The sequence below is a fragment of the Bufo gargarizans genome, chromosome 11, assembly GCF_014858855.1.
Source record: "Bufo gargarizans isolate SCDJY-AF-19 chromosome 11, ASM1485885v1, whole genome shotgun sequence".
NCBI lineage: Eukaryota > Metazoa > Chordata > Amphibia > Anura > Bufonidae > Bufo > Bufo gargarizans.
Genome location: NC_058090.1, coordinates 4,745,820 through 4,772,751, shown reverse-complemented (window position 1 = coordinate 4,772,751; position 26,932 = coordinate 4,745,820). Strand labels below are relative to the sequence as shown.

Below are 26,932 nucleotides of genomic sequence, written 5' to 3'. Positions count from 1 at the left end.
TACGACAACTACTAGCATGCTGGGAGTTATAGTCTTGCAACACTTGGCAAGGCACAGGTTGGAGACCAGTGATCTAGAGAGGATGAGGAGTCTCCCTGCCGGAGTGCCTACGTTATAGCGGAGCTCTCATATCAGTAATCTGCAGAGGGTCCCCCGTCAGTGTGAACTTTTCTATGTTATTCCTTTTAAAGGGGTCGTCCAGAGGGGACAAGTTTCTTTAGAAAGGGCTCAGAGTGGGACCCGTCCGCCCTCAGTCAGTGATTGGGTGACGGGACGAGGAAGCCGAGACCCCCCGGAGACCAGTAAGGGGGATCAACCCTTATTTTTTTTATCCCGCTCTGAGCCCCTTCTAAAAGAAATGTGACAACCGCTTTAGTACAGTCAAGATAAGTGGCGCCAGACACACCTGACAGCCCGTCATCCATCGCTCAGTCGACACTCACTTTGTGTCTATGGCAGGTCGTCTCCCGAGGGTGAAGCTGGGAAGCGAGTGACAAACCAGAAAACTGCCGTGTCATCTACTGTCTACTGTACAGTCGTCCACCTCAAAGACAGACACAAAATGTAGCAGAGCCGTGTTTATCTTTTACCACATCAAAAAAAAACTGCATCAAAAACTGCACGTGTGATTTGAGTCCGAACTCAAAAGTGCATTCAAAAGGAATGGGACATATAAAAGGGAGGACGTATCCTTCTCCCTCCTGCTGGATCCACTTATGGTGATCGCACAATGTCACTATCTGTGGCTTCACAATACAGCCGCAATGACACATTCAGCTCTGCTACGCTGGTAGGTGGAGTGCACTGCAGGGCTCTGGCACAGGCAGAGTTAAAGTGCAGCTGACAGCGCTCTCCTCCTCCACCATGTGTCCGTGGATTTGCCTTTCCCCTCCCTCAAGGGCTTCCTGCACGCCTCCTCTGAAGCTCAGCTTTTAAAAGCAGCTGCGGAGAGAAGCGGACACTCAGCTCTGCTACAGTCGGGTGGTGGGCACACTCAGCTCTGATACAGTCGGGTGGTGGGCACACTCAGCTCTGCTACAGTCGGGTGGTGGGCACACTCAGCTCTGCTACAGTCGGGTGGTGGGCACACTCAGCTCTGCTACAGTCGGGTGGTGGGCACACTCAGCTCTGCTACAGTCGGGTGGTGGGCACACTCAGCTCTGCTACAGTCGGGTGGTGGGCACACTCAGCTCTGCTACAGTCGGGTGGTGGGCACACTCTGCCCTGCTACAGTCGGGTGGTGGGCACACTCAGCCCTGCTACAGTCGGGTGGTGGGCACACTCAGCCCTGCTACAGTCGGGTGGTGGGCACACTCAGCCCTGCTACAGTCGGGTGGTAGGCACACTCAGCCTTGCTACAGTCGGGTGGTGGGCACACTCAGCTCTGCTACAGTCGGGTGGTGGGCACACTCAGCCCTGCTACAGTCGGGTGGTGGGCACACTCAGCCCTGCTACAGTCGGGTGGTGGGCACACTCAGCCCTGCTACAGTCGGGTGGTGGGCACACTCAGCTCTGCTACAGTCGGGTGGTGGGCACACTCAGCTCTGCTACAGTCGGGTGGTGGGCACACTCAGCCCTGCTACAGTCGGTGGTGGGCACACTCAGCCTTGCTACAGTCGGGTGGTGGGCACACTCAGCCTTGCTACAGTCGGGTGGTGGCCGGTGCCAGGAGGGACGGGTGCACCATACCCCTAGACCTGTGAGGGCAGTGCCACCAACTCCCACCAAAAAGTGCACACAACTTTTCCTTGACCACAGCTGTGCTCCGCAGCGCTGCATTTTGGCTTATTACAGCTACAGCTCTGAGGAGTTCTGGACGGTGGAGTCCAGCTGGTTCTTACCCAGTCACCAAAGTAGTACCACCACCCCCATCATCCTAGGGTTAGCATGTGTTCTTTGGATCCCTAATAAGATTCATACAGAACACTCTTGGACTAGACGGGTTCTAGACTGCGTTCCAGCGCTCTCTTCCCAGTAGAGTTCTAGACTTTAGACAAGTAAAAATGCAACGTGAAGGCTGTAGGATGGGCGGGGGGGTGCAGGAGCCCGCGGCCACCGGGATGATCACTTTAGACGACTTGGACAACATGACGGACGAGCTGGGCTCCGACTCTGCGTATAACAGTAACGGAAGCGTCGAGGAAGAAGCCGAACCCATGGAGGACGGAGAACAGGACCGGCTGCTGAACTACTGGCAAACCGTAGCGAGAGGACATCAAGTGGAGGTGCCAAATGGTAAGGAGCAGAATGATGGGCACAATGGTCAGGGGCCACACAGTCGGCGGTCACAGACCGAGAGCTCACGAGAGAGAGATACAAGTCCAAGATAGCAAACAATAGATAAAGCATATGACATGCGTTGTATAGATACTAGATAGAGAGCGAGATAGAGAGAGCGCGAGAGAGAGAGCGAGATAGAGAGAGCGCGAGAGAGATACAAGTCCAAGATAGCAAACAATAGATAAAGCATATGACATGCGTTGTATAGATACTAGATAGAGAGCGAGATAGAGCGAGAGAGAGCGCGATAGAGCGAGAGAGATACAAGTCTAAGATAGCAGCACTTCCAATAGATAAAGCATATATGCTAGATAGAGAGCAAGAGAGTGAGCGAGAGAGCGCGATAGAGAGAGCTAGAAAGAGAGTGTTACATTCATTCTTGTTTCAGAGTCTGAAAGCCTTCTCACAGCTGACTGTTTGCTACACTTGTCTCCTATCAAGGGAATCAGCTGAACTCCAGACTGATACATTTTATCTGCTCTGATATATTGTTGCAAACTCAGGATAAGGGCTCCGTGCCCGTGCTGCGGTCCGCAATGCACAGGCACCGACCGCGGGGCAGCCACATGCGGATCGCAGACCCATTTCACTTGAATGGGGTCCGCGATCTGCATCCGGCGGTCCGTACCACAAAAAAGTAGCGCATGCACTACTTTTTTGCAGTGTGGAGGCACAACCACAAACTCCGTAGCGCTTCCGTGGGGTTCGGATCTGTGCTTCCGCACCACATCTCCGGATTTGCAGACCCATTCAAGTGAATGGGTCCGCATCCGTGATGCGGAATGCACACGGCTGGTGACCCGTGTATTGAGGAACCGCCGTATGCGGTCCGCAGCACGGGCACGGAGCCCTTTAGTTCGTGGGCATGAGCCCTAAGAGAGAGATTTGTGATACTGATCCGTCTGGCTACATTGTAACTGTGAGACAATGACTATGTCAAGCATTTAGTTTCCACACACTGACAGCGTCGTCAGCCATCAGGGCATGCTGGGAGTTGTAGTTTCCCAGCATTTGGAGTCACTTCAGTGCCAGAGAGTCGGGGCTTCATCCCCAGGACACACTGAAGTCTATTAACAAAGGATTGAAATCCCGGAGCTTCTTCCCTCTGTGCTGAGGGGGATAAGGCTGGGTTCACACGGGTGTGTCCGGATTAGGTCCGGATGCGTCCCGGTGTATTGCGGCAAACCCGTGCGATTAGGTACGCAATTGCGTTCCGATGTTCAGTTTTTATCGCGCGGGTGCAATGTGTTTTGCACTCGCGTGATAAAAAAACCGACTGTGGTACTCAGACCCGAACTTCTTCACAGAAGTTCAGGTTTGGGTTAGTTGTGGTGTAGATTGTATTATTTTCCCTTATAACATGGTTAAAAGGGAAAATAATAGCATTCTGAATACAGAATGCTTAGTAGGTGATCAATTGAGGGTTAAAAAATAAAATAAAAATTAACTCACCTTCTCCTCTTGATCGCGTAGTTCCCGGTCTCTTCTTTACTTCTTTAATGATGAGCTACCAGCTAAAGGACCTGTGGTGATGTCAGGTCACATGCTCTAATCACATGGTCCATCCCCACAGTGATGGACCATGTGATTGGAGCATGTGATCTGACGTCACCAAAGGTCCTTTATAGCCGACAGCTCATCAGAAGAGACCGGGAACTACGAGATCAAGAGGAGAAGGTGAGTTAATTTTATTAATTTTTTTAACCCTCAATTGATCACCTACTAAGCATTCTGTATTCAGAATGCTATTATTTTCCCTTATAACCATGTTATAAGGGAAAATAATACAGTGAATAGACTGTCACCTAGCAACCATGCGTGAAAATCGCACCGCATCCGCACTTGCTTGCAGATGCTTGCGATTTTCACTCAGCCCCATTCACTTCTATGGGGCCTGCATTGCGTTATAAACGCACAATATAGAGCATGCTGCGATTTTCATGCAATGCATAAGTGATGCGTGAAAATCACAGCTCATGTGCACAGCCCCATAGAAATGAATGGGTCCGGATTCAGTGCGGGTGCAATACGGTCACCTCACGCATTGCACCCGCGCCGAAATCTCGCCCGTGTGAACTCAGCCTAAAGCTTCTTCCCTCTGTGCTCGGACTCCTCCGCTGTCTCCAGCTCGCCCTCCGCACAGGAGCCGAGGGAGCGGGGACAGGAGATCTTTGGGGCAGGCACACAGGAGCGAGTTCATTGCGAGAAACTCACTGCGTGTGTCAGTGCGGAGTCCTGTTCTGACAGGATCCTATGTTATATTGATTTATAATGCTGTGTGTCTCTGAGAGACCGGGAATCTATTGAATTACACTGACAGCTTTATGTCGGTGTAGTTCTGTCGCAATAAGGTCACGCAGACACATACAACATTATAAAATCGGTGTAATGCCGCGTGTTCCTGTGAAAAGCCTATGGCCATAATAAGACTAGAGAAGCAGGCCGCACCTGGCACCACATCCTGCCGAGACTGTCAGTCCTTCTGCAATGATATGCACTATGTGGCGAGATTACACGAGATGACGGCCATTACCAGAACTAGAAAACTAGAATAGTGAGGCCTGCAGGGCCACAGCTCTTCCAGAAAGCAACTTTCTGTAGGACTACAACTCTCAGCATGGACATGCAACTTTGCTTTAAAGGAGTTGTCTCATCATGGACAATGGGGGCATATTGCTAGGATGGGACCCGCACCTATATCGAGAATGGAGCCCCGCAAAGTGGTGGCTGGAGGACTCCGGTCCGGCCACCACCAAGCCGGCTTCCCATAGAAATGAATGGGAGCGTACTGCGCATGTGCCATGCCCGCTCCCATTCATTTCTGCGGGGCAAACGGAAATAGCCGAGCCAGCACTCAGCTATTTTCGCCGGCCCCATAGAAAATGAATGGAGGGCGGCTGCGCATGCGCAGTGCGCCCCCCTTCACTTGCCGGGCTCCGTTCTCGATATAGGTGCGGGTCCTGCACCTATAAGAGAATGCGATATCCTAGCGATATGCCCCACTGTCCATGGTCACCCCTTTAATCTTGGTTTCTACATGAGGCAGTAGGAGGTCGAGTACCTTGGTCATCAATGCTCATAACTGGTGGAGATGACCCACTGTTCCCCTTCTGTGGGGCAGACCCCACTGATGACCTCTTCTAGTGCAGGGTCCCACACTGCGTTCAGCAGCCATTACTCGCCATATGCACCAGGGAAATGTTTAGGAGGGCTTCCGCTCACCTGACGGAGGCCATGTGTTTTTACTGTATGGGGTCAGGAAAACCTCTCTGCAAAACGCAGCGTCAAAAGAGCCCATCGTGTCAGGAGACCGTCCCTTTAACAGGTTCTCCGCTGACCGGCAGAATAAAGGGGTCCCCTTGCGTCCCCTCTGTGGTGCAGCCACCTTGGTACCACTTGACATGAATACTGGTCTGCAGTGAAGAGGACGGAGCGCTCCGCGGCCCCTCCATTCACTTCTATTAATGCTGTGGCCCCAGCCTTAGATATGGCCTCCTTATCTCTCACGTGAACCAGTCTATGGGAGTAGTAGATGTAAGGACCAGGACACTACTGACAGTCAACTGCTCTTAAAGGGGCTGTACTGGACTAAAGAAACCTGGCTTCTTTCTTTCAAAACAGCGCCACACCTGTGCACAGGGTGTGTGGGGTACTACAGCTCAGCCCCACATCAGACATGACCCATGCACAGGTGTGGCAGCCATATTCTTGTTAATCCTGTACAACCCCTTCAAGGAACACCGGCTGGTGTAGGTGTCCATGATTGCACTGCTATATCATGACTGTGACCGACGGCCCCTCACAGACCCCCCACCGCACCGCCTGGTCACGGTCATCCTGTGCGGGTATTGCCGTGCAATCCACCATTAATCAGTGTACAAAGGAGGGGGTGGCCACGTGTAAATGCAGCCCGGGCCAGATCAGGGCCTCAAACACTTGGACCACAGTCTACAGGTGACCACAGCTATGGGGAGACTGGTGCCGCCTGGTCCCGGTACCAGCAGTATTATAGCAGGCGGTTTATACGGGCTCTCCGAACACCATTGCTGGAGCACATCCCCCTACACACCCCGTTACCCCCTTTTATTACCCAGGAGGAGCCTCTCTGCCACAGGACATGCAGGCCTATGGGGCAGCACCGCACATGCCTGACTGCCTCCTCATACACTGCGGGCACCCGTGTCCTGTCCTGGAGATCAGCGGGCGCTCCGGAGTGCCACCAGTGATCTATCCTAAAAACACGTAACAAGTGGGGAAAACCTCCTTTAACTGACCAGCGCAGTGCCCCCTGTAGGTGGTAAGAAGTTACTGCCAGCAGCCAATGAGCCGCCACTCCCAAGAATTGTCCTTTTAGCGGCCTCGCAAGGTCACATGACCAATCCTCTCCTCAATGATTGGCAGAAAAGGCCCCGGCTACATGCCACCACCAACTGGGCAGCTATACCGTATGCATTGGAAAGGCACTGCGAGACGTAAACCCCTCCTATCTGGCGACATCAGTCTACATCCGCGGCCCCACAGCAGTCTGTATGCCGCCAACTGAATGTGGAAGGCAATGACGAGAGCGGCCTGTAGTCTGACAGGTCAGGGCGCCTTGGGCATGTTTTGCACTAAAAGGTCTAAAAATCTAGGCCGCACCAACATTTTTTTGGGTCAGACTGGCGAATAGTTTTTTGGAAACCAGTATGTGCTGTGACTTCAAGAGGTGGACCAGATATCGATCACCACAGCGAGCTGGGCGCTCAGAAACTGTGCAGCATTGCCACCTTCCCCTGAACAGCAAACACATTCCAGGCCTGAAGATGGCGCCACCATAGAAATTGATAGAACATTCCAGGAAAAGTTTCATCACAGCAAAAAGAGAACAAAATGCAAAATTTTTGCTTCACACTCCTTAACCCCACGTGTGAACTGCTGCACCTTCATCTACCCCACGTGTAAAATGCTGCACTTTTTGCTACACGTGGTGCATGTTCCTCTACCCCACGGTTAAATTGCTGCACTTTTTGCTGCATGTTCCTCTACCTCATGTGTAAATTGCTGCACTTTTTGCTGCATGTTCCTCTACCCCACGTGAAAATTGCTGCACATTTCTCTACCCCACGTGTAAATTGCTGCACTTTTTGCTGCACGTTCCTCTACCCCACATGTAAATTGCTGAACTTTTTAGTGCATGTTCCTCTACCCCACGGTTAAATTGCTGCACTTTTTGGTGCATGTTCCTCTACCCCACGTGTAAATTGCTGCACTTTTTGCTGCACGTTCCTCTACCCCACGTGTAAATTGCTGCACTTTTTGCTGCATGTTCCTCTACCCCACGTGTAAATTGCTGCACTTTTTGCTGCACATTCCTCTACCCCGCGTGTGGATGGAGCCTTTGCGAGGCCTCCGGCCTGCCCAGTGCTGAGTCATTCAGCGGAGGGCCGATACCATTTAATAACCTTGCCTGTTGATCTGTAAGCCGCGCAGGCCCTGAATTACCGGCGCTGCTCCATGGGCCATCTGCTCCAATAAGAGGATTTCAGGAAATCACAGAAAATCTCTTTGCAGTGTATGAAAGAACAATACAATCCCGTCCTGATGAGAAGAACTACGAGGCGGGGGTGCCCGTCATACAGAAGAGGGGAAAACCGGTGAAGCGCATGGACACAAGTGGCCGCAAATCTCATCTCACGCATTTATGTGACGGCCACAGGACATGCCGTAAATATCTGGCGGATACTGGACCCGATCCTATGTCTAGAGTGGGGTCCCTTCCCCTGCCAGTGCGCTGAACAATGGAACCAGTTAAGCTGGTTTTGCAGTAAGATTTTCGCAGCTCCTGTGCACCCGAATGGGAATTACGGAGACAGCGTGGCGCAGCGAGCAATGCTGCTTCCGTAACATGCGAGCTACGAACACGGCGCAGCCACAGTCCCCAGACAGGAGGGTCCCATCCTGAACTGCAAACACCCCTTTAAACACCCCAAGTGAGACTCTGCCCACGGGAAGACTGGTTTCACGCACAACATTTTTCAGAAACCCGACAAGCCCTTAATCTGGCGTTGTGACAAAACGGCTTCCGAATAAAATCTAATGATTCTGGATTAATGGAGGGTCATGATTTACTGGCTTAGTTAGGGAGCCTTGAGAAGGACGGCGCCCGCTATACGCTGATACCTGGTTCTCTCTGAGCTGGACACAAGTGCCGGATTACCAGAAGTTCTGGATTATGAAAGAGACAAATCTATAGCGCCAACATATTCTGCAGCACTGTACTGAAATCACTGCCATCAGCCACATAGATCACACTGAAGGCCGGCATGCTGCGGCCGCAAAGAAAATTCCTCTAAGGGTCCATTCACACGTACGTATCCGCAATACACCCGGCCGGCACCCCCATAGAACTACCTATTCTCGTCCGCAATTGTGTGCTGTCCGCATCCATTCCTGCCCCATAGAGAATGAATGGGCCCGCACCTGTTCCGGATAATTGCGGAACGGGTGCGGACACACTCTACGGACGTGTGAATGGACCCTAAATGCGAAATTCCTTTTAATCCATAAATTCTGATAATCCAACGCAGAATTTCCAAAATCCAGAACCATTTATATAGGAAAAGAAATAATGACGTCATTTCTGTTCCTCTCCGATCCTTGGCTGCGTTACCCGAGTATCCCGAGCCTCAGACGTCCATTTTCTATCCCCTTCTATGTCCACCTGATCATCTAGAACAGGCATGCTCAACCTGAGGCTCTCCAGCTGTTGCAAAACTACAACTCCCAGCATGCTTAGACTGCCTACAGCTATCAGCCTGCAGCAGGGCATGGTGGGAGTTGTAGTTTTACAACAGCTGGAGAGCCTCAGGTTGGCCATGCCTGATCTAGATTCTAGAACATCCGATAATCTGGCATCCATCATTTCCCGCCCGCGGGAAGTTGCAAGACAAACACCAGGGAAGTGTAGTCCATCCTTTATTCGTCAATGTCATACAATTTTTGAGAATAGAACTAGAAACACAAATACCCAGCTTCTGACGAGGTAACCCTGTGTAGCAGAGCCGAGGTTGTCAGGAGGCATATAACTGCACTGCAGTCCTGTGTGAAGGTGAAAACAAGAGATCCCGCACGGCGCAGCCCTGATCAGCTCTGCTATATCAAGCTATACCGCCATGCATCTGACTGGTGTAGATCCGCCATCGTGGGCCCCTGACGACCATCAATTATTTACACCGTCTGATGTAACTCACACATACCGCCATGCTATAGGCATCCACTTGTTAACCCCTTGGGCTCCAGCTAATGACACGCTCACTGAACTCCACTACAGTGGACTGCAGTCTGCGCACGGCTCTGTATAATCCACGGGAAATAAGTCCAGCGAGGGAACCGACAAATAATTTACGCTGCGCCACGCTGCTTTGCGGTGGCACTGTCCACACATGGAGCAGTCACGCGTTGGGCCTGGGGCTACCTTATCGTACGGTCATACAGGTCACAAACTATAAGCGCCAATAACACAACATGCAGGGACTAAACTACCGCCAGACACAGCACTAAATATCACCGCTAAATGATAGCATTATCCAGTTATACAGCTCGGCGGTGGCACCGGTGTTGGGGTGCCCCCTTCTGAAGTTTTCAGGGGAGATCCATCAATCCTCTGCGCCACGGTAATGAAGGAAAGAGCTTTTCATGGTGCGGATCCAGTCACAGCAATCACCCCGGACGCGTCCGTAATTATCAAGCACCGAGCAATCCCCTGCTTTTTGGTTATGGGATATCTGCAAATTACCGTGCGGCGTGTGCATGACAGACACGGGCAGCACGTGTTTAATGTAAAACGTACGCAAAATTCCAAACAAAAGATTTTAAAAAAGCGTGGATGGCTGATCCACATGCCAAGCACGGATCTACCATCGGAGTAATTAAAGGGGTTTCCACTCTGGTCATCAGTATCTGATCGGTGGCGCTCCTGTGATCACCGCTGCCTTCTCTCTGCTTTTCCTAGACCAGTGATGTCATGTTCATCGATCACATGACCTAAGAGCAGCTCAGCCCCATAGAAGTGAATGGGACTGAGCTGCGATACCAAGCACGGCCACTATACAATGTACGGCGCTGTGAGTGGTGAGCTGAGAAAAGGCAGCGGCGCTCACAGGAGAGGCGGTGCCTTCAAACAGCTGATTGGCGGGTCCCAGGTGTCAGACCCCCTCGGATCAGATCCAGAGGATAAAACCTGGAAAACCCTTTACAGCCCGATATCCTACATACTGCACCTGAGGCAGTCAGCCCACTCACCACGTCAAGGTGGCCTCTACGAGTGGGTACCTACTCTGAATTTGGGCAGCACCTTGCGGCGACCACGTCTGTCGAAAGCTCACCTTTCCATGTGGTCTTTCCAGGGTTTTTAATTAGCAGGAGACGGCAGAAGGGTTAATAAACCCCTAGCTGGTCCCAGTCTGTAGCTCCTGAGACCACATGGAAAGGGGAGCGTTTGACATCTGTTCACATGCTGCAGTACTGCGTGGTTGCTGCGCCTGTGGGTCTGTCCGGCCCAGTGCCAAGGGGGCTTAGTCTTACGGCAGGGATGTTGTCGGACTGCTGGGTCGTGCCGCCCTCTGACGCAGTGATGGTCGCCGCAAGGTGCTGTGCCAATTTAGAGCAGGTATCCACTTGACGTGGTGAGTGGGCCTAATGCCTCGTGTACGGTATGCAGATTATGGGGCGGTATACTACTAATTACCCCGAGATCAGTGCAGGACACGTAGATGTGTGATCCGCGCTTTTCTCTCTTTTTTGGAATGCAGACAATAGGTGAACCTGCCGGCAGCCGCTAAATCCCTGATCTCCTGCATAAACCATCGCCTTATAATGTTCAGAACCTGCTGAATCTTACACCGCTAAAGCCATTTCCAAATCCACGGGGATGCAATTTCCACGGGAGCTCCCCGCGAGAGAGGCGGCGGTTTATGCGGTTAGCGGACATGAATCATGCAATTTCCCATTGAGGAGACGACGCCTGAGCGCAATTAGGGCAAATAAAGGAACAAAGGAAAGGAGATTCTGATAAGAAGTGATATCACCCACTAATTAATCTAATTAATTCCACTATATTGCAGTAGATTACAGGCCGCGCGGCGGTGGCGGCGGGGCGTGAAAGAGCCGGCCACTGCATCACAGGACTTTTCTATTTGACGGCTTTCTGTTGCCAGCAGTTTTTCCTTAAAGGGGTTGTCTAGTCTCGGCAGCCGCCTTCCATTTATAAGCCAGAGCAAAGGGGTTTCTAACAAAATGACCAGAAATTTGATTTCCCGCTATTTATTGACCCCTTGATTAGGGTGCGTTAAACGGAAACTCTGCTGACAAGCCCCGACCCTCGCACCTACTCTACATCGGAGAGTCTTTAGGGCTTTCTAATGCTTAGGGGTACAAACGGCGTGGCCTGCTGGGTGCTGCCCCTCACACTGAGTAGTAGGGTTGGTGGAGCATATACAATACTACCACCCCCACCCTCCACATCTGTAAAGGAGAGGCGGGGAGGACTGTAATAGAGAGGTGGACACTCCATCACTCCATAGGGAACCCTTCTCTAACTAGAAACACAATTGGCACAATTTTTCGGCCATGATGGATCGCAGGTTTAGGCCTTCGCTGCGGTATCCTGTTAACCCTTGCACTTCTCTTGCTCAGGGGGTAACCAAACTACGAGCGCCACAATCAGCATCTGGTGGGGGACGTAGCATCTGAAACCTCCTCGAGGCCGCAGACTGTTCCATGAACCGTCACACCTTTCCTGCAGATAACCATCGGGATCTCTAAGAACGTCTGGGTCAGAAGTCCGCAACCTTCGGCACGCCAGCTGTGGTGAAACTACCGTTCCCAGAATTCCCTACTCATTTCTATGAAAGTATGCATGCTGGGAGTTGTAGTCTCACAACAGGTGGGTGCCAGACAGCAGACCAAGGATGCGTGCATGCTTCTGGCGATCTAAGAAACCAGACACGCAGCCATGATGATATCTGTGGCTCTACAAACTGGATGGAGTTATCCAAGGTTATGGAAGTGCGTGAAGGAGCACCTGGAATTATTGGGGGGGTCTAGCAAGGTCTTATGGGCGGCTGAGAAGGGCGGCTAAGGTTTCCAACGAGCTTCTGCCGAGGTGATGCGGACTTCAGCGGTCACCCCACCCAGGCTATCAGATATTGTCTGTGGCAGAGCAGCTTTCACGAACTTGACTGTCTAATCGTAAAGATTTAGGTAGCAGATCAGATCAGTCCTTGGGATAGGAAGCCATCCTCCCCGGAAATGTGCAGCTCCTCTGTAATATGGGAGGTCTCCACAAGAGCATGAAGATCCATCTTGGACTCCTCCGGTGACCGAGGAGCAGGGACCAGTGGTTTTCGTCGGTGTACCCTGTTCACGGGTCATGTTCTATATCACGCCCGATTCACTGAACTGCTGTACTGAACACAACCGGATACGTCTGCCATGTTTTCTGGCAGGAAGCAGCCATGTTCTTCTAAACTTCTACAACACCTTTACCCTGCAAGTCGCCGTTACACAGTCCCTGTAAAATTATCGGCGTCCACAGGGACCCCAGTCCCCCTCCTCCTAACAGAGAAGTCTTCTGATAATGTGACCTTCACAGTTTCATTATTTCCCCCCATAAATCAATAGTACAAGCGGTGATAAGAAACCGTGTAACATCACATATGACAGAAAAAAACGCCTCTTTCGTTCTCCACTTATCAGCCACTTCTCCTCCCCGAACTGATCAATCCTACTTCACAGCTAAAATCCACCTTCAGAGAAGTAGTGAAGAGCGGGATTACAGAATCCATGGAGGAGGCACAAACTACTGCTTTTAGTGGGAGTCTGAAGTCTCATCCCAGCGCTGGGTTCACAGCTACACTGCTGGGGTGTATGGGAGAGACAGATGGGGGGGATGTGTGCAGGGTATGGGAGACATCACAGCGGCTCATCTCCTCCAGTAGCTCAGGGACATCTGACAATTACAGATGGAACCTGCAGTGAACTGGGGTAAACTGAAAACAAATGCAGAATACCAGTCATATAATGGTCAGATACCGTGTTATCTGAAACAACAGATGCTTTACCTCTATTTATCCTAATATCTGCCCCTTTAAAGGGAGTCCGTCAGGTAGTGTATGCCCAATAACCCATTACTGCCGCCACGTGGTGCTCGTTAGGATATTTAAACCCACACCGTTCTGCTTGCTGGCAGCCTTTCTTACTGCTGTCCCTAGCTCAGCAAGTGCTCCTGCCCTCCTGTGTAAATACCAGGCAACCCCCTTACCTGAAATTCCTACTAATCCTGCACATGTGACGTAAAGCCCTGGTGCATGCACAGTACATTGATGAAGTCTTTGCCACTGCTGGGAGACTCCTGCTGCAGCGCATGCTCAGGATTTCATGACTGCAGACAGTACTGGCAGGGTCCTTACCGATGTACTGTGCATGCGCTAGGCCGAGACATGCTCAGGATTTCATGACTGCAGACAGTACTGGCAGGGTCCTTACCGATGTACTGTGCATGCGCTAGGCCGAGATATGCTCAGGATTTCATGACTGCAGACAGTACTGGCAGGGTCCTTACCGATGTACTGTGCATGCGCTAGGCCAATACATGCTCAGGATTTCATGACTGCAGACAGTACTGGCAGGGTCCTTACCGATGTACTGTGCATGCGCTAGGCCGAGACATGCTCAGGATTTCATGACTGCAGACAGTACTTGCAGGGTCCTTACCGATGTACTGTGCATGCGCTAGGCCGAGATATGCTCAGGATTTCATGACTGCAGACAGTACTGGCAGGGTCCTTACCGATGTACTGTGCATGCGCTAGGCCAATACATGCTCAGGATTTCATGACTGCAGACAGTACTGGCAGGGTCCTTACCGATGTACTGTGCATGCGCTAGGCCAATACATGCTCAGGATTTCATGACTGCAGACAGTACTGGCAGGGTCCTTACCGATGTACTGTGCATGCGCTAGGCCGAGACATGCTCAGGATTTCATGACTGCAGACAGTACTTGCAGGGTCCTTACCGATGTACTGTGAATGCGCTAGCCCGGGATATGCGACAGATTTCATGACCGCATACAGTACTGGCTCTTTAAGGCGACCGACTACTCTCTGCCCTCCAAACCCATGGCACCTGTATGCGGCAGGTGATGGAACACCGGTTGGATTTAATGGCTTGTAATAAACGTCAGGAAGTAGTTAATTTCTGTGAATCAGATGAAACGCGCTGGCTATTAGGCGGCATGTAATGCCGACATGACCTGAATATCTCAGTGAGATTAGCAGCTCTCGTCTTAGGACGTTCCTGGCAGCGGCAAAAGAATTAGGGAGCGAGGTTCATCGAATGTCCGCAGAGTCCGTAACGAACAAACCATAAAACTACAAGTGCAACCGGGGAGCAGAAAGGTTCTTCTCTGAAGAAGCCAAACCTCTAGATTATATTACTGCATATCCAGCAACTCAACACGTCAGCCGACGCGACAACCGCAACGTCCTCCTCAGAATAGACAATGTGATCGTGTCCAGGATTACCGCAAAGGGCCGCAATGTCTCCATAAACACCGCCGCGCCGTCCATCTGATGCTGCAGTTTAGTCCCAATCGCTCAATTGAAGATGAGCTGCAGTACCAGATGTGACCATGGACAGAAGTGGCGGCGCGGGGCCTTCTTTCTAATCCTGAAGAACCCTGTGATACACAGAACTCCTACTAACAATCCTTTCCCCTCCGTTACAGACATGGCAGAACCAATTCACCAGATGACACGGAACCGACGGACAGAGGAGCGGCAGTCCGTGCCCTTCCTGCTAATGAGCTGCAAAGAGAAGGTAATTAACTTCTTTACATTACTGGAAACTAAATGATAAAAAGTATCCTAGCACGCACCAGGAGGTGACAGGTCCTCCCACTGGAGGGGACTGGGCGCCCAATGCTCTCCTCTAAGGACAGCCCCCACCCGCAGTCCAACAGTGCTAGGTCCCCCAGTTTTATGGGCGCGCTCAGTTTAAATCTTAGAAGCTGTAGCAGTTACAGGTAAAGAGCTGCAGCAGAAAAGGACACACTCCTTGAGCTGTGATAGGGAGAGAGCTGAAGCAAATAGCACAATGCCCCTGAGCTGCGATAGGGAGAAATCTGCAGCGAATAGCACAATGCCCCTGAGCTGTGATAGGGAGAGAGCTGCAGCGGATAGCACAATGCCCCTGAGCTGTGATAGGGAGAGAGCTGCAGCGGATAGCACAATCCCCCTGAGCTCCGATAGGGAGAGAGCTGCATCGGATAGCACAATGCCCTGAGCTGTGATAGGGAGAAAGCTGCAGCAGATAGCACAATGCCCTGAGCTGCGATAGGGAGAAAGCTGCAGCGGATAGCACAATGCCCCTGAGCTGCGATAGGGAGAGAGCTGCAGCGGATAGCACAATGCCCCTGAGCTGCGATAGGGAGAGAGCTGCAGCAGATAGCACAATGCCCTGAGCTGCGATAGGGAGAAAGCTGCAGCGAATAGCACAATGCCCTGAGCTGCGATAGGGAGAGAGCTGCAGCAAATAGCACAATGCCCTGAGCTGCGATAGGGAAAGAGCTGCAGCAAATAGCACAATGCCCCTAAGCTGCGATAGGGAGAGAGCTGCAGCAGATAGCACAATCCCCCTGAGCTGCGATAGGCAGAGAGCTGCAGCGGATAGCACAATGCCCCTGAGCTGTGATAGGGAAAGAGCTGCAGCAGATAGCACAATCCCCCTGAGCTGCGATAGGCAGAGAGCTGCAGTGGATAGCACAATGCCCTGAGCTGCGATAGGGAGAGAGCTGCAGCATATAGCACAATCCCCCTGAGCTGCGATAGGCAGAGAGCTGCAGCGGATAGCACAATCCCCCTGAGCTGCGATAGGGAAAGAGCTGCAGCAGAAAGGACACACACCCTAAGCTGCCTGCCTTCTAGCAGAACAACTGGAGCAATGGATGGGAAGATCTCTGGATCCATGTGAGGTGCAGGGCCGGTTCTAGCTTTTTTAGAGGGAGATAGTTATGTACCATGCATTGTCCGATTTTTACATCACTCATGGCATAACCCCTTTAAGGGAGTGAGATCCCATACAACGATTTGAGTAGATCTGAGCCGCCCCCCGTGGTAAACCAGTGGAGACATTTACTGCCATCAGCCCCACAAACTGAGCCCTGTGTGGCCCTTGCACCGGGCCCTGGACTTTGCTCTTCAGGCAGCGTGGAGGCCTGGCTTGTTGGGTCCTGCTCGCTCCCCAGCGGCTCTGACCGGCCAGGCTCCATGCACTGGGACAGGAAGAGGTCCGGCATTGGGGACTTATGTGGCCGTAGCTTCTCCAACATTGTCCACGTCTGGTTCCTCCTCAGTCACCACCCTGTGCGCACAGGAGAAGTGGTCGGGTGGCAGGACCTGGTGCAGTGGAGTGGGAGAAGGACGGGGCGGACGGCCGAGCATTTCCTCTTAATAATCCGCCCCTGCCTGGGCCTCACATGGTCACACTTATCACTATCGTTCATGAAAATTCTATAAAACCTTGTATTTGAGTTTTTTGGCTGTACTTTGCATAAGAACCTCTGAGCAGGAAATCAGATTAGGCCGATCTCTAATGCCGTGCTGAGCCCTCGCCTTGTTTTCCTAAGTAGTGACAGTTTGTAGGTCACGGCTGCTCCGCCGGCCCCGCTAACCCCACTGAGTAAATATGACGGCATGCCTGCGCTCACTGCACTTTACACTTAAAGGGACACTGCACCTAGATACGAGACAGACATACTGGAGCTATTCTCACCTCGTCATATCCACAGGTGCGATGTGGAAGCGGCCGGGGGCGCGGAGGCTCGTGTTCACATCTATGAGAGTTCTGTTAACGCCATGCTGTATTTCCGTAAAACAGCCTGAAGGCGGTGACCACAGGGACAGGGTCGTGGGTCTCAGACACGGGGCAGCTATCAGATATATACAGCACTACTTCAGTCTCGTGTCTGGCGTGGATTCGCTTTTCTGACGCTGACAATACATTTGTCACCTCAGCGACGCATACGAAATGTCACAGTGACCGGTTTCTCCGAACCGTGGATCACTGGGGAACCCAGCAGTCGGCTGTAACCTGCACCAGAACACCTCAGCGTCCTCCCGCAGCGCCCCCCGCTGGGGAGATTTTGTCTTCAGCAATAATGAATGCAAATAGACAGTGTTTAAAAAAAATCCAACGCTGGCCATCGCGCTATTCCAGAAAAAACTATTAGCAGCCCAGCTGTGCGCGTCACCTCGGGTCCAGGGGCCCATAACAAGAGCACTGGGAACGGGTCCTGCGCACTTACACATCTACCTACCTACACAGGGAGGCGTCACAGGGTTCTCCAACACAGAGTTGAGCCGGATCCCCTAGTGATCAGTTGTAATCTGTAAGGCCCCTTTCACACGGGCGAGTATTCCGCGCGGATGCGATGCGTGAGGTGAACGCATTGCACCCGCACTGAATCCGGACCCATTCATTTCTATGGGGCTGTGCACATGAGCGGTGATTTTCACGCATCACTTATGCGTTGCGTGAAAATCGCAGCATGTTCTATATTGTGCGTTTTTCAAGTAACGCAGGCCCTATAGAAATAAATGGGGGTGCGTGAAAATCGCAAGCGTCCGCAAGCAAGTGCGGATGCGGTGCGATTTTCATGCACGGTTACTAGGAGACGATCGGGATGGGGACCGATCATTATTATTTTCCCTTATAACATGGTTATAAGGGAAAATAATAGCATTCTGAATACAGAATACATAGTACAATAGCGCTGGAGGGGTTAAAAAATAAAATAATAATTTAACTCACCTTAGTCCAGTTGATCGCGCAGCCGGCATCTCGTCTGTCTCCTTTGCTGAACAGGACCTGTGGTGACGTCACTCCGGTCATCACATGATCCATCACATGATCTTTTACCATGGTGACGTCACCACAGGTCCTGTTCAGCAAAGGAGACAGACGAGAAGCCGGGCAGCGTGATCAAGTGGACTAAAGGGGAGTTAAAAAAAAATTAACCCCTCCAGCGCTATTGTACTATGAATTCTGTATTCAGAATGCTGTTATTTTCTCTTATAACCATGTTATAAGGGCAAATAATGCAATCTACACAACACCGAACCCAAGCCTGAACTTCTGTGAAGTAGTTCGGGTTTGTGTACCAAACACGCGCAATTTTTCTCACGCGAGTGCAAAACGCATGACAATGTTTTGCACTCGCGCGTGTTCCCACAACGCACGCGCACATTTTCCCGCAACACCCGTGTGAAAAAGGCCTAAGGGAACCGGGCAGCAAGTGTCCAGAATCTGTACAGCACCTCCACAGGACAAATGAAGCATTACATTACTCCCAGTGACATTACTGTACTGTGCGGCTGTGTAGGGTCCTCCAGTACAGGCGCCGCTTACACAATCCACTTTCTAGTAATACGCTAATACAACCAGATCCTCCTGCGTCCATCTCAGGGGAGGCCTTACACAGCGGCTATCCTCTCCGACCCCTGACAGGGTGTATGATCCATCTATGGATAATCTATAATACTTTCAGGCTGAGGGACATCTATGCTCGTCTTCAGACCGATCAGTCCTATAAATTCCCATCAATCAGACCCATCAACCGTGCATGTGGTAGACAGGAGGGCCAAGAAACCCAAACCTCCATTCCCAAAACTAAATGGTGTGGTGTGTGGCGGCATTAACGGTACTGTGCATCTATGTCCAGCATATTACTGCAGAGGTCTGTCTTTCCGACAGTGCGGAGAACTGCTGTACGAGAAGAGGCAGTACGGAAAAGCCAAGTGGGCCTGCATCAAGATGAAGGAGGAGCGATACGAGCAGAGCATATGCATGGGCTTCATGAAGCTCATGAGATACATCTGCGAACAGAACTCCTTAGGTAAGACCTTTATTACCAGGACGCTCAACAATGCAATAATGTCTGATGCCTACAAAGCAGCAGCAACACAACAAACTAGGAGCAGACAGCGCCCCCCTTGTCTTCAGACTGTGTCTGGTATTGCAATTAATTTGAATGGAGATGAGCTGCAATACCCCATGCCGACCACTGAGAAGAGTGGCGCTGTTCGTGGAAAACGTAACCTTGTTTTTCGAACCTCATGCGTTAGGCAGAGTTCACACTGCACTCGCGGTGTATGCTCCGGGAAAGCTTCCGGCGTATAGTCAGGCATATATTCACACAACGAGGCCACACAGTCTGCACTATTACTTAACGTATACAGACAGGAGATCCTCCCAGCGTATGCCTGTGTTTTTCAAACAAGGATAGGGCATTTCTGCAGGTTTAAAAAAAACACGTTGGCGCGCGCTCGGCCAGTATCAGTGTTTTGCGGACAGTGTGCATGAGCCCTTAGATGTGAATGAAGAGCCCGATACAATCCATAGAACAGCCAATCACACCGCGGCGCGCGATTAGGCACCAAGTCCGAGAAAGCTGTAACAAGGCAGGTTGTCGGAATGTTTCTCCCTAGGCCAATACCTGGGCATGACCATCCCAATCCTGACTACCGTGCACATGGACGAGGCAAGGACGGGGATCACACGCTCTGTGACGGTGGCTTATTACATCCCAGCCCATCTTCAAGACGATCCACCTCAACCGACAGACCAGGAAATCATCATCGAGGAATGGCCGACGACCGTCGTCTTCTCCAGGTACGATTAGATCATTCAGGTCAATCATCTGATTCTTACAAGATAAGAGCCACGGAGCCAGTACGGTCCTACAAGCGCAAACACTGAAAGTGGGAGGCGGCATTACCTGTCCGGCGCGTGGCGGCATTAACGTCACTGTGTCTGATGACACTAATGGTATTCTGCGTGGCGGCATTAATGGTACTGTGTGACTGTGTGGTGACTTTAATGGAATGGCGTATGGCCAGGTTAATGGTAGTGTCTGGCGGCATTAATGGTAGTGTGTGTGGCGGCATTAACGTCACTGTGTCTGATGACACTAATGGTATTCTGTGCGGTGACTTTAATGGAATGGCGTGTGGCCAGGTTAATTGTAGTGTCTGGCGGCATTAATGGTAGTGTCTGGCGGCATTAATGGTAGTGTGTGTGGCCAGATTAACGTCACTGTGTCCGATGACACTAATGGTATTCTGCGTGGCGGCATTAATGGTACTGTGTGACTGTGTGGTGACTTTAATGGAATGGCGTATGGCCATTAATGGTAGTGTCTGGCGGCATTAATGGTAGTGTGTGTGGCCAGATTAACGTCACTGTGTCTGATGACACTTATGGTATTCTGTGCGTGTGGCCAGGTTAATTGTAGTGTCTGGCTGCATTAATAGTACAGCGTCTGGCGACATTAACAGACATGTGGCAGCTTTAACTGTACTGTGAACGGTGGCATTTAGTAAGTGTATGGGCGGTATTAATTAAATGCTGTATTGGGGTTACCAAGTAAGGCATAGTATGGCGGTATTAAAGGAATATTCCCATCTTATAAAGTGATTGCCTATCACTTGTGGGGGCCCCGAGTTCTGAGGAGCCACCTGTCCTGAGAATTACGTGGCACAGCGCTGGGGTGGCACTGCATCCGCTATGATGCTTTCCCTGCAAGGAGCTGCATGGAGCCCGGCTGTGGTGAAGGTCTGTATTCTGAGGATCGGTGGGGGTCCCATAGGTCAGACCCTCCCACATGCTAGCGATATGTGATCACTTTTCAAGATGGCGATAAACCTTTAGGGTGCGGGAAACTGAACCTTCACAGGAGTTTCTGCGAATACCGGTAATCTGCTGAACATTTCCTAACCCTTCTTATATCTAAACCAATGAAAAACTCTAAATATCCACACGGGACACTAGTGCGGCACGCGGGGTGCGACTTCTCTTATTCGCCCTTCACTTTTAACCACAATCCGCGCGCCGCCGACCTCCAAACAACTCCCATTTCTGTACCTCTATAGGTTCATCATAAGAAGGATTTAAACCTTGGGGGGGGGGGGGGGGGGGGAACACACACGTGTATATAGATATATATATACATATTACGTAGAATTGTCAGGTTGGCAGAAAGGCGCTTAATCCTCTTTGAAAAGCAGCGCTCGGGAGGCGGGGGCCACTTCTTTGCCCTTCTGGCCGCCCGTGGCTTGACCTTACGAGAACAAGGCCGGCGTAATTAGCACATTCTTCATCTTCCGAGAGGAACGCTTTCATGTCAGACATATTGGGATTCGATAAGACGGGGGTCTCTGCGACCTGACATGAGGGACTTGAGGTTTTATAACCAGGGACACCCCCGCTCCGAGTCATAAAAGGCATGGAGGGAACGTCGCGGCCCGAGCTGCTCCCCGCTGCATCGGACAATGAGCGCTAATAAGCGGGGGATCGGCGCGGTGGGAGAACTCCGAGGGAGACCAATTTACAGCTCCTCACTGTACAAGAGGAAACACAAAGAGCGAGGCGGCCGAACCCGCAGAGGTTATTAAACGACTAACTGCTCAAATAGACAAGAAGCAACACAAAGCGCCGTCTCCGCGTCTACCGCAATCAGTTATTTCCTTTATTGCGTCTCTTTCACTCCCTTTAATGGCACAAGGGGCTCCGACGGCGAAGTGGCTTACAGACTAATCCTGCTCAACTAGAACGGATCCTTAAAGGGAGTGTCCTCAAGGCATGAGGCCTCCATTGAACGGGTATTGCCGTGTTAAGAATCACGCTGCAGGGAAGGGAGAGGAGGCTGCACATGCACAGCTCTGCATTAAGCGCTATAAGACTTCCAAAAAACGGATAATGGGCCTCCTCTCCGTTCCCAGCAGCGAGATGGGGCCCCGTCCACGCAGACAGGGTGGGTCCCAGAGGTGGCGCCATCACAGGCATTTATAGGACATCCACAGGATAACTGCATCCCTACAGGAATAACCGGAGAACTGGCCACGGGGCTCCTCTCCATTCATTTCTATGGAGTTATGAAAACACCAGAGGGGGACCCCCAATCGCTCTGGCGATGGGTGCAGGTCACTGAGGTGGGGCCCACCTCTATCAGACATAAACATCTATGACGATGAGTAGAGAGCAGCTACAAAGACTCTGGAGCACCCGGCGTGTGCGCAGTATCGTCCATAGACCTCAAAGGGCTCCATGTAATGCTCGGTCTCCCCTCTGGGGGTGCTGTAGAGGCACTGCACATAGATGGGACCCCCTCAATCAGCTGATTTTCAAGAAATCCTTCTAAAAAGGGAAAAGCAAATAAAGTCTACCCAATGGAAGCTAAACACGAGGGCCATAAAGGGAAAACATATAAAGGGTTTTCTCAGCGCTTCCCTCTGGACGGGTCACCGTCGGTCCTTGATCTAATATACAGGAGATCTGCTCAACGCCTTAACCAGTTCCTAACCAGCTGCTCGGTGATGTGGAAGGGGCCGAGTACAAGGCCTGTTATGTAATGGGGAGAAGCTCGGCGGGCGGCAGGAGCAGCAGACCCTCAGCTGACTGTCTCGCGCTCAGGCCAGGAGCTGTCTCTTCTCATTTCCAGCGTGGGCTGATCGCTCCGTCTCCTCGTGTCAAGCTGAAATCTACAAACCTACAAAGAGCCTTTCCCTCTAAATCAGAAAGTGGTGGATGTGGTCACCTGGCGTCTTCTAGTCCGAGACGCGTTTCATCTCCTGCAAGGTCCTCTTAGGGCGGATTCACATTAAGGGCTCATTCAGACGGCCGTATGCTATCCGCAAAAATGCGGATCCGTTTTTTTGCGGATTAGATGCTGACCTATTCACTTCTATGGGGCCCTTTTCTATTCCAAGGTTCCGCAAAATAAATGAAACATGTCCTATACTTGTCCGTGAAAATCAGGACATGGCCCTATTGAAGTCTATGGGTCAGCAAAAATACTGAATGCTATCAGTTTTTTGCGGATCCGCAAAAAAACGGATAGCATTCAGTATTTTTGCAGACAGCATACGGCTGTCTGAATGAGCCCTAAGGCTGAAGGCAGTTTATTTCATAAAGAGCGGGAGCATATAGACGATGGACGTCGGCTTCCCCTTCAGGAGGGATACACTACTGGCTCCGGCTCAAACAACTGCACCAAAAACGCTGGGTGTGAAACCAGCCTAAGAGTACAAGGCGGCGGCGGTGCACAGCGTCGTACAGCGGCGGCAACGCGCTGCGAAAAAACCCAAAGTGCAGACTGACCTGCGGTAAAATGGTAGAATGTCAACTTATCGATCTCCACTGCAGGATTTCACTCATTGCAATGCATGAAAACCTGCAGCGGAAACGCAGCAGAATCCACCCCATGTGCTTGCACCCTTAAAGGGGATGTCTGGTCTCAGAAAGACATATTGCCATCTGCCTGACAGATCCCGCATCGCCGCTCTGGTTCTCCTGGCTGCAGCAATGAGGTCACATGTACCCTGCAGCCAATCACTGGCCTCAGGGGGCGCACCAAAGTGGTGCAGTGATTGGCTGCTTCAGTCACATGTTGTTGAGATGACATCATCGCTGCAGCCAGAAGAACCAGATGGGGCCAGAGCAGCGGCGCGGGATCTGTCAGCAACTATTACTTATCGCAGGTGGATCATGTTTTGTCTGGTTTCCGGCAAAATCTTGAAAACCCCTTTAAGGCCCCATTCACACAACTGTATTTTTGCTCCACATCCGATCCGCATTTTTTGCAGACTGGATGTGGACCCATTCATTTAAAAAAAACGCGTTGCATTGTGTGCTGTCCGCATCTGTATGTTCGTTCCACGGCCCCGCAAAAAAGATAGAACATGTCCTTTGCTTGTCTGTTTTGCGGACAAGAACAGACATTGTGACAATGGGTCAGAAAAAATTAAAAAAAGGATGCAACACGGACGGCAAATAAGCGACCTGGCTCATTTCACACCGCAATCTGCAGTGAGGCCGAGGTTTCTGTCCAGATGATTTCCTGCCAGGAACCTCGGTCGTAGGCAACGTCCTCGCAGGCTCCATGAAAATGTTCCTATCGCCAACCTGCGCACGACGCGGTGGGCGGAGCCGTCTATAAACGCTATGTTCTCTCGTTACAGATCATTCCTTGGAGCAACCAACGAGGAGACCATCATGCGAGAGATCTCCCTGTTGGCCGAGCTGCTGGAGTCCCCCGAGCTGTGCCGACAAGACACCTTTATCGTCGCCGGATACACAAACCCAGCGGCCGCCGACAGGCGCAGCGAAATCTGGTTCCTGCAGAGGCCTTAATCACGGAGTGTGGACTGGAGCGAGCGATGAGTGGTGGCCTCCGTGGACATGAAGCGTCTTCTCTGAGCTGTCTTGGGACATTTCCCTCCTAAGCGCACGTGCAGACTTACCTGCAGGTCGGACTCATACTTATCCCTTGAAGGGTTGTCATGGTAATTGCACACTGACCTATAGAGTCATAACTCCCCCTGTCGCCGACTCCCATCCCATTATGTACAGGAGTCACGGCGAGGTTGGACCGCCATTTGTGCTCCATTTCTAAGCCGACATGCACCTTGGCTTTAGCGATATCGGAGGCCCGGTTCCTTATGGAGGCCGCAGAGGAGGCACCCAGCAAGGTCTGACAGCTGGAGCCATCTTTTCTGAGGTTCCTCCCGACAACCCTCAGGGTATGTTCACACATGAACTTTCCACACACTACGGAGAAAGCCTGCGGCGTAGACCGGCTCACGCGGTGGGGCTCGAGCTGCAGCCTGACAATTTACGCCGCAGGTTTCACTCCGGCTTTCAACCTTTACAATGCAGAAGACCCCGTGAGCCCAGCAGCGGTGCCGTTACAAAACCTAGCCCGTTAGAGGTTGTCCGCTGCGGAAACTCCGTCATGTGTGGCTGTACCCTTAGGGTGTGTTCACACGGGAACGACCGGCTGCAGATTTTATGGAAAATGTCAAGCTTATTAAAAGTAGCAGCAAAGTGGATGAGATTTTACCAAACCGCTGGGAATTCATGCAGAAATTGCTGTGCAGTGGGGAATTTACAGCAGCCATATTGACCGTCATCCAGCTTTTCCAGTCACAGATACAAATGAGAAATGTCCCAACAGAACTTCTATAACATTAGAGAAGACGGTGGATCAAGGACCCGACCTCCTGGGGTGGAACTGGTCAGGACTATGGCTCCATACTTATCGGCCTACCCCCACTCTAATGAATGGGACTGAGCTGCAGTACCAGACACAGCCTGCGGACAAGTGTGGCAGCGTTCATAACACTCCTGGACAGCCGCTGATATCTGCGCTGTATATCCTTCCCCTAAACACAGCGAAAGCGACAAGGACATCGCAGATTCTCCAAGAATCTCTGCCAACCCAGAGAAACCGGAAGCTGGCGTCTACCCCAGGGATCAGCTCTGCCCTCCGGTTCCCCTGTGTGTAAGGAAAGGATTAACCTTGTGAAAAAAAAAGAGCAGGAGCTTTAAATTTTAAAACTTCCACACAAAGCAAAAGCGGATTTGTGAAGCCTCCGAAGGGTTAAGTAACGAGATGTCAAGATTAACCCCTCAATGGGTCGCTGGGGGGGGAACAGCAAAAGTACAGATTAGTGTTGTGGAGGCGATGCACTAAGACCGCCACGTGGTGCGCCAGTGTCCGGCGCCGCTCCGGCCTAAGATCCTGGAAATCCATTGCACCAGAAACTCAAATCTACACCTAGATCTTAGAGGTGGGAGGAAGGGAAAATACGCGGCACAACCGTTAAAAAAGGTGAGTGTGACATTTTTGCGCAGAGAGGGTTTGTGCAGATATTTAACAAGAAACATAAAACCAGTTCAGAGAACAGGAGACCTCAGAAATGGCGGATACCAGGGAGCAGCAGAACGCATGCCCGAAATCGCACATCATTCTCCGTTATTACACAATTACAAACCATTGGCCACAATGAATAACGTGCAAGGGCCGTGTTGTTGGGAACTTCCAGCGATGACAATCAGATCACAGAGGGTCCTCACAAAGCCCCTCTAGTCAGCCGAGACAGCCGCCATGATGTGAACTCTTTACCAGGAATGCTATGAAATCACTGGGTGTCCACGGTTCAGACCCTTCACTACTCAGGGGCGGCAGGAGCAAGTAAGCATCCAACATGTCAGGAAAATCCACACCACTCATAATGAAGGCTCATGCTAACCCCCAAACTACTGTGCATATCAGGGGTGCAACGCCTGCACTAATAATACAGAAGGATCACTTGATTGTAAGGATATTAGTGAGTTATTAAGTGTCTGGGGTCCCTTTAAAATGAACACCAAAATTTATTTCACCAAAAGTATATATAAGCTGACTGCTACCACTAGAGGGAGCTCAGGAGATTACTGCATACAGATATATACAGCCACCACTAGAGGGAGCTCAGGAGATTACTACATACAGATATATACAGCCACCACTAGAGGGAGCTCAGGAGATTACTGCATACAGATATATACAGCCACCACTAGAGGGAGCTCAGGAGATTACTGACATACAGATATATACAGCCACCACTAGAGGGAGCTCAGGAGATTACTGCATACAGATATATACAGCCACCACTACAGGGAGCTCAGGAGATTACTGCATACAGATATATACAGCCACCACTAGAGGGAGCTCAGGAGATTACTGCATACAGATATATACAGCCACCACTAGAGGGAGCTCAGGAGATTACTA

General features: G+C 51.2%; 2 protein-coding genes across 4 annotated transcripts in view; one reads left to right on the top strand and one right to left on the bottom strand.

Annotated features, from left to right (window-relative positions):
- Nucleotides 1-26,932, bottom strand: part of FANCM (FA complementation group M) — a 92,488-nt gene that overhangs the window by 49,238 nt on the left and 16,318 nt on the right. The window lies entirely within an intron of this gene.
- On the top strand, nucleotides 1,537-26,630 carry LOC122921567 (heme-binding protein 2-like). Its single transcript, XM_044271642.1, has 5 exons — nucleotides 1,537-2,235; nucleotides 15,047-15,138; nucleotides 19,072-19,213; nucleotides 19,806-19,989; nucleotides 24,336-26,630. Exons 1-5 carry the CDS (start codon nucleotides 2,004-2,006, stop codon nucleotides 24,505-24,507), a joined length of 822 nt encoding a protein of 273 aa, XP_044127577.1. The 5' UTR covers nucleotides 1,537-2,003; the 3' UTR covers nucleotides 24,508-26,630.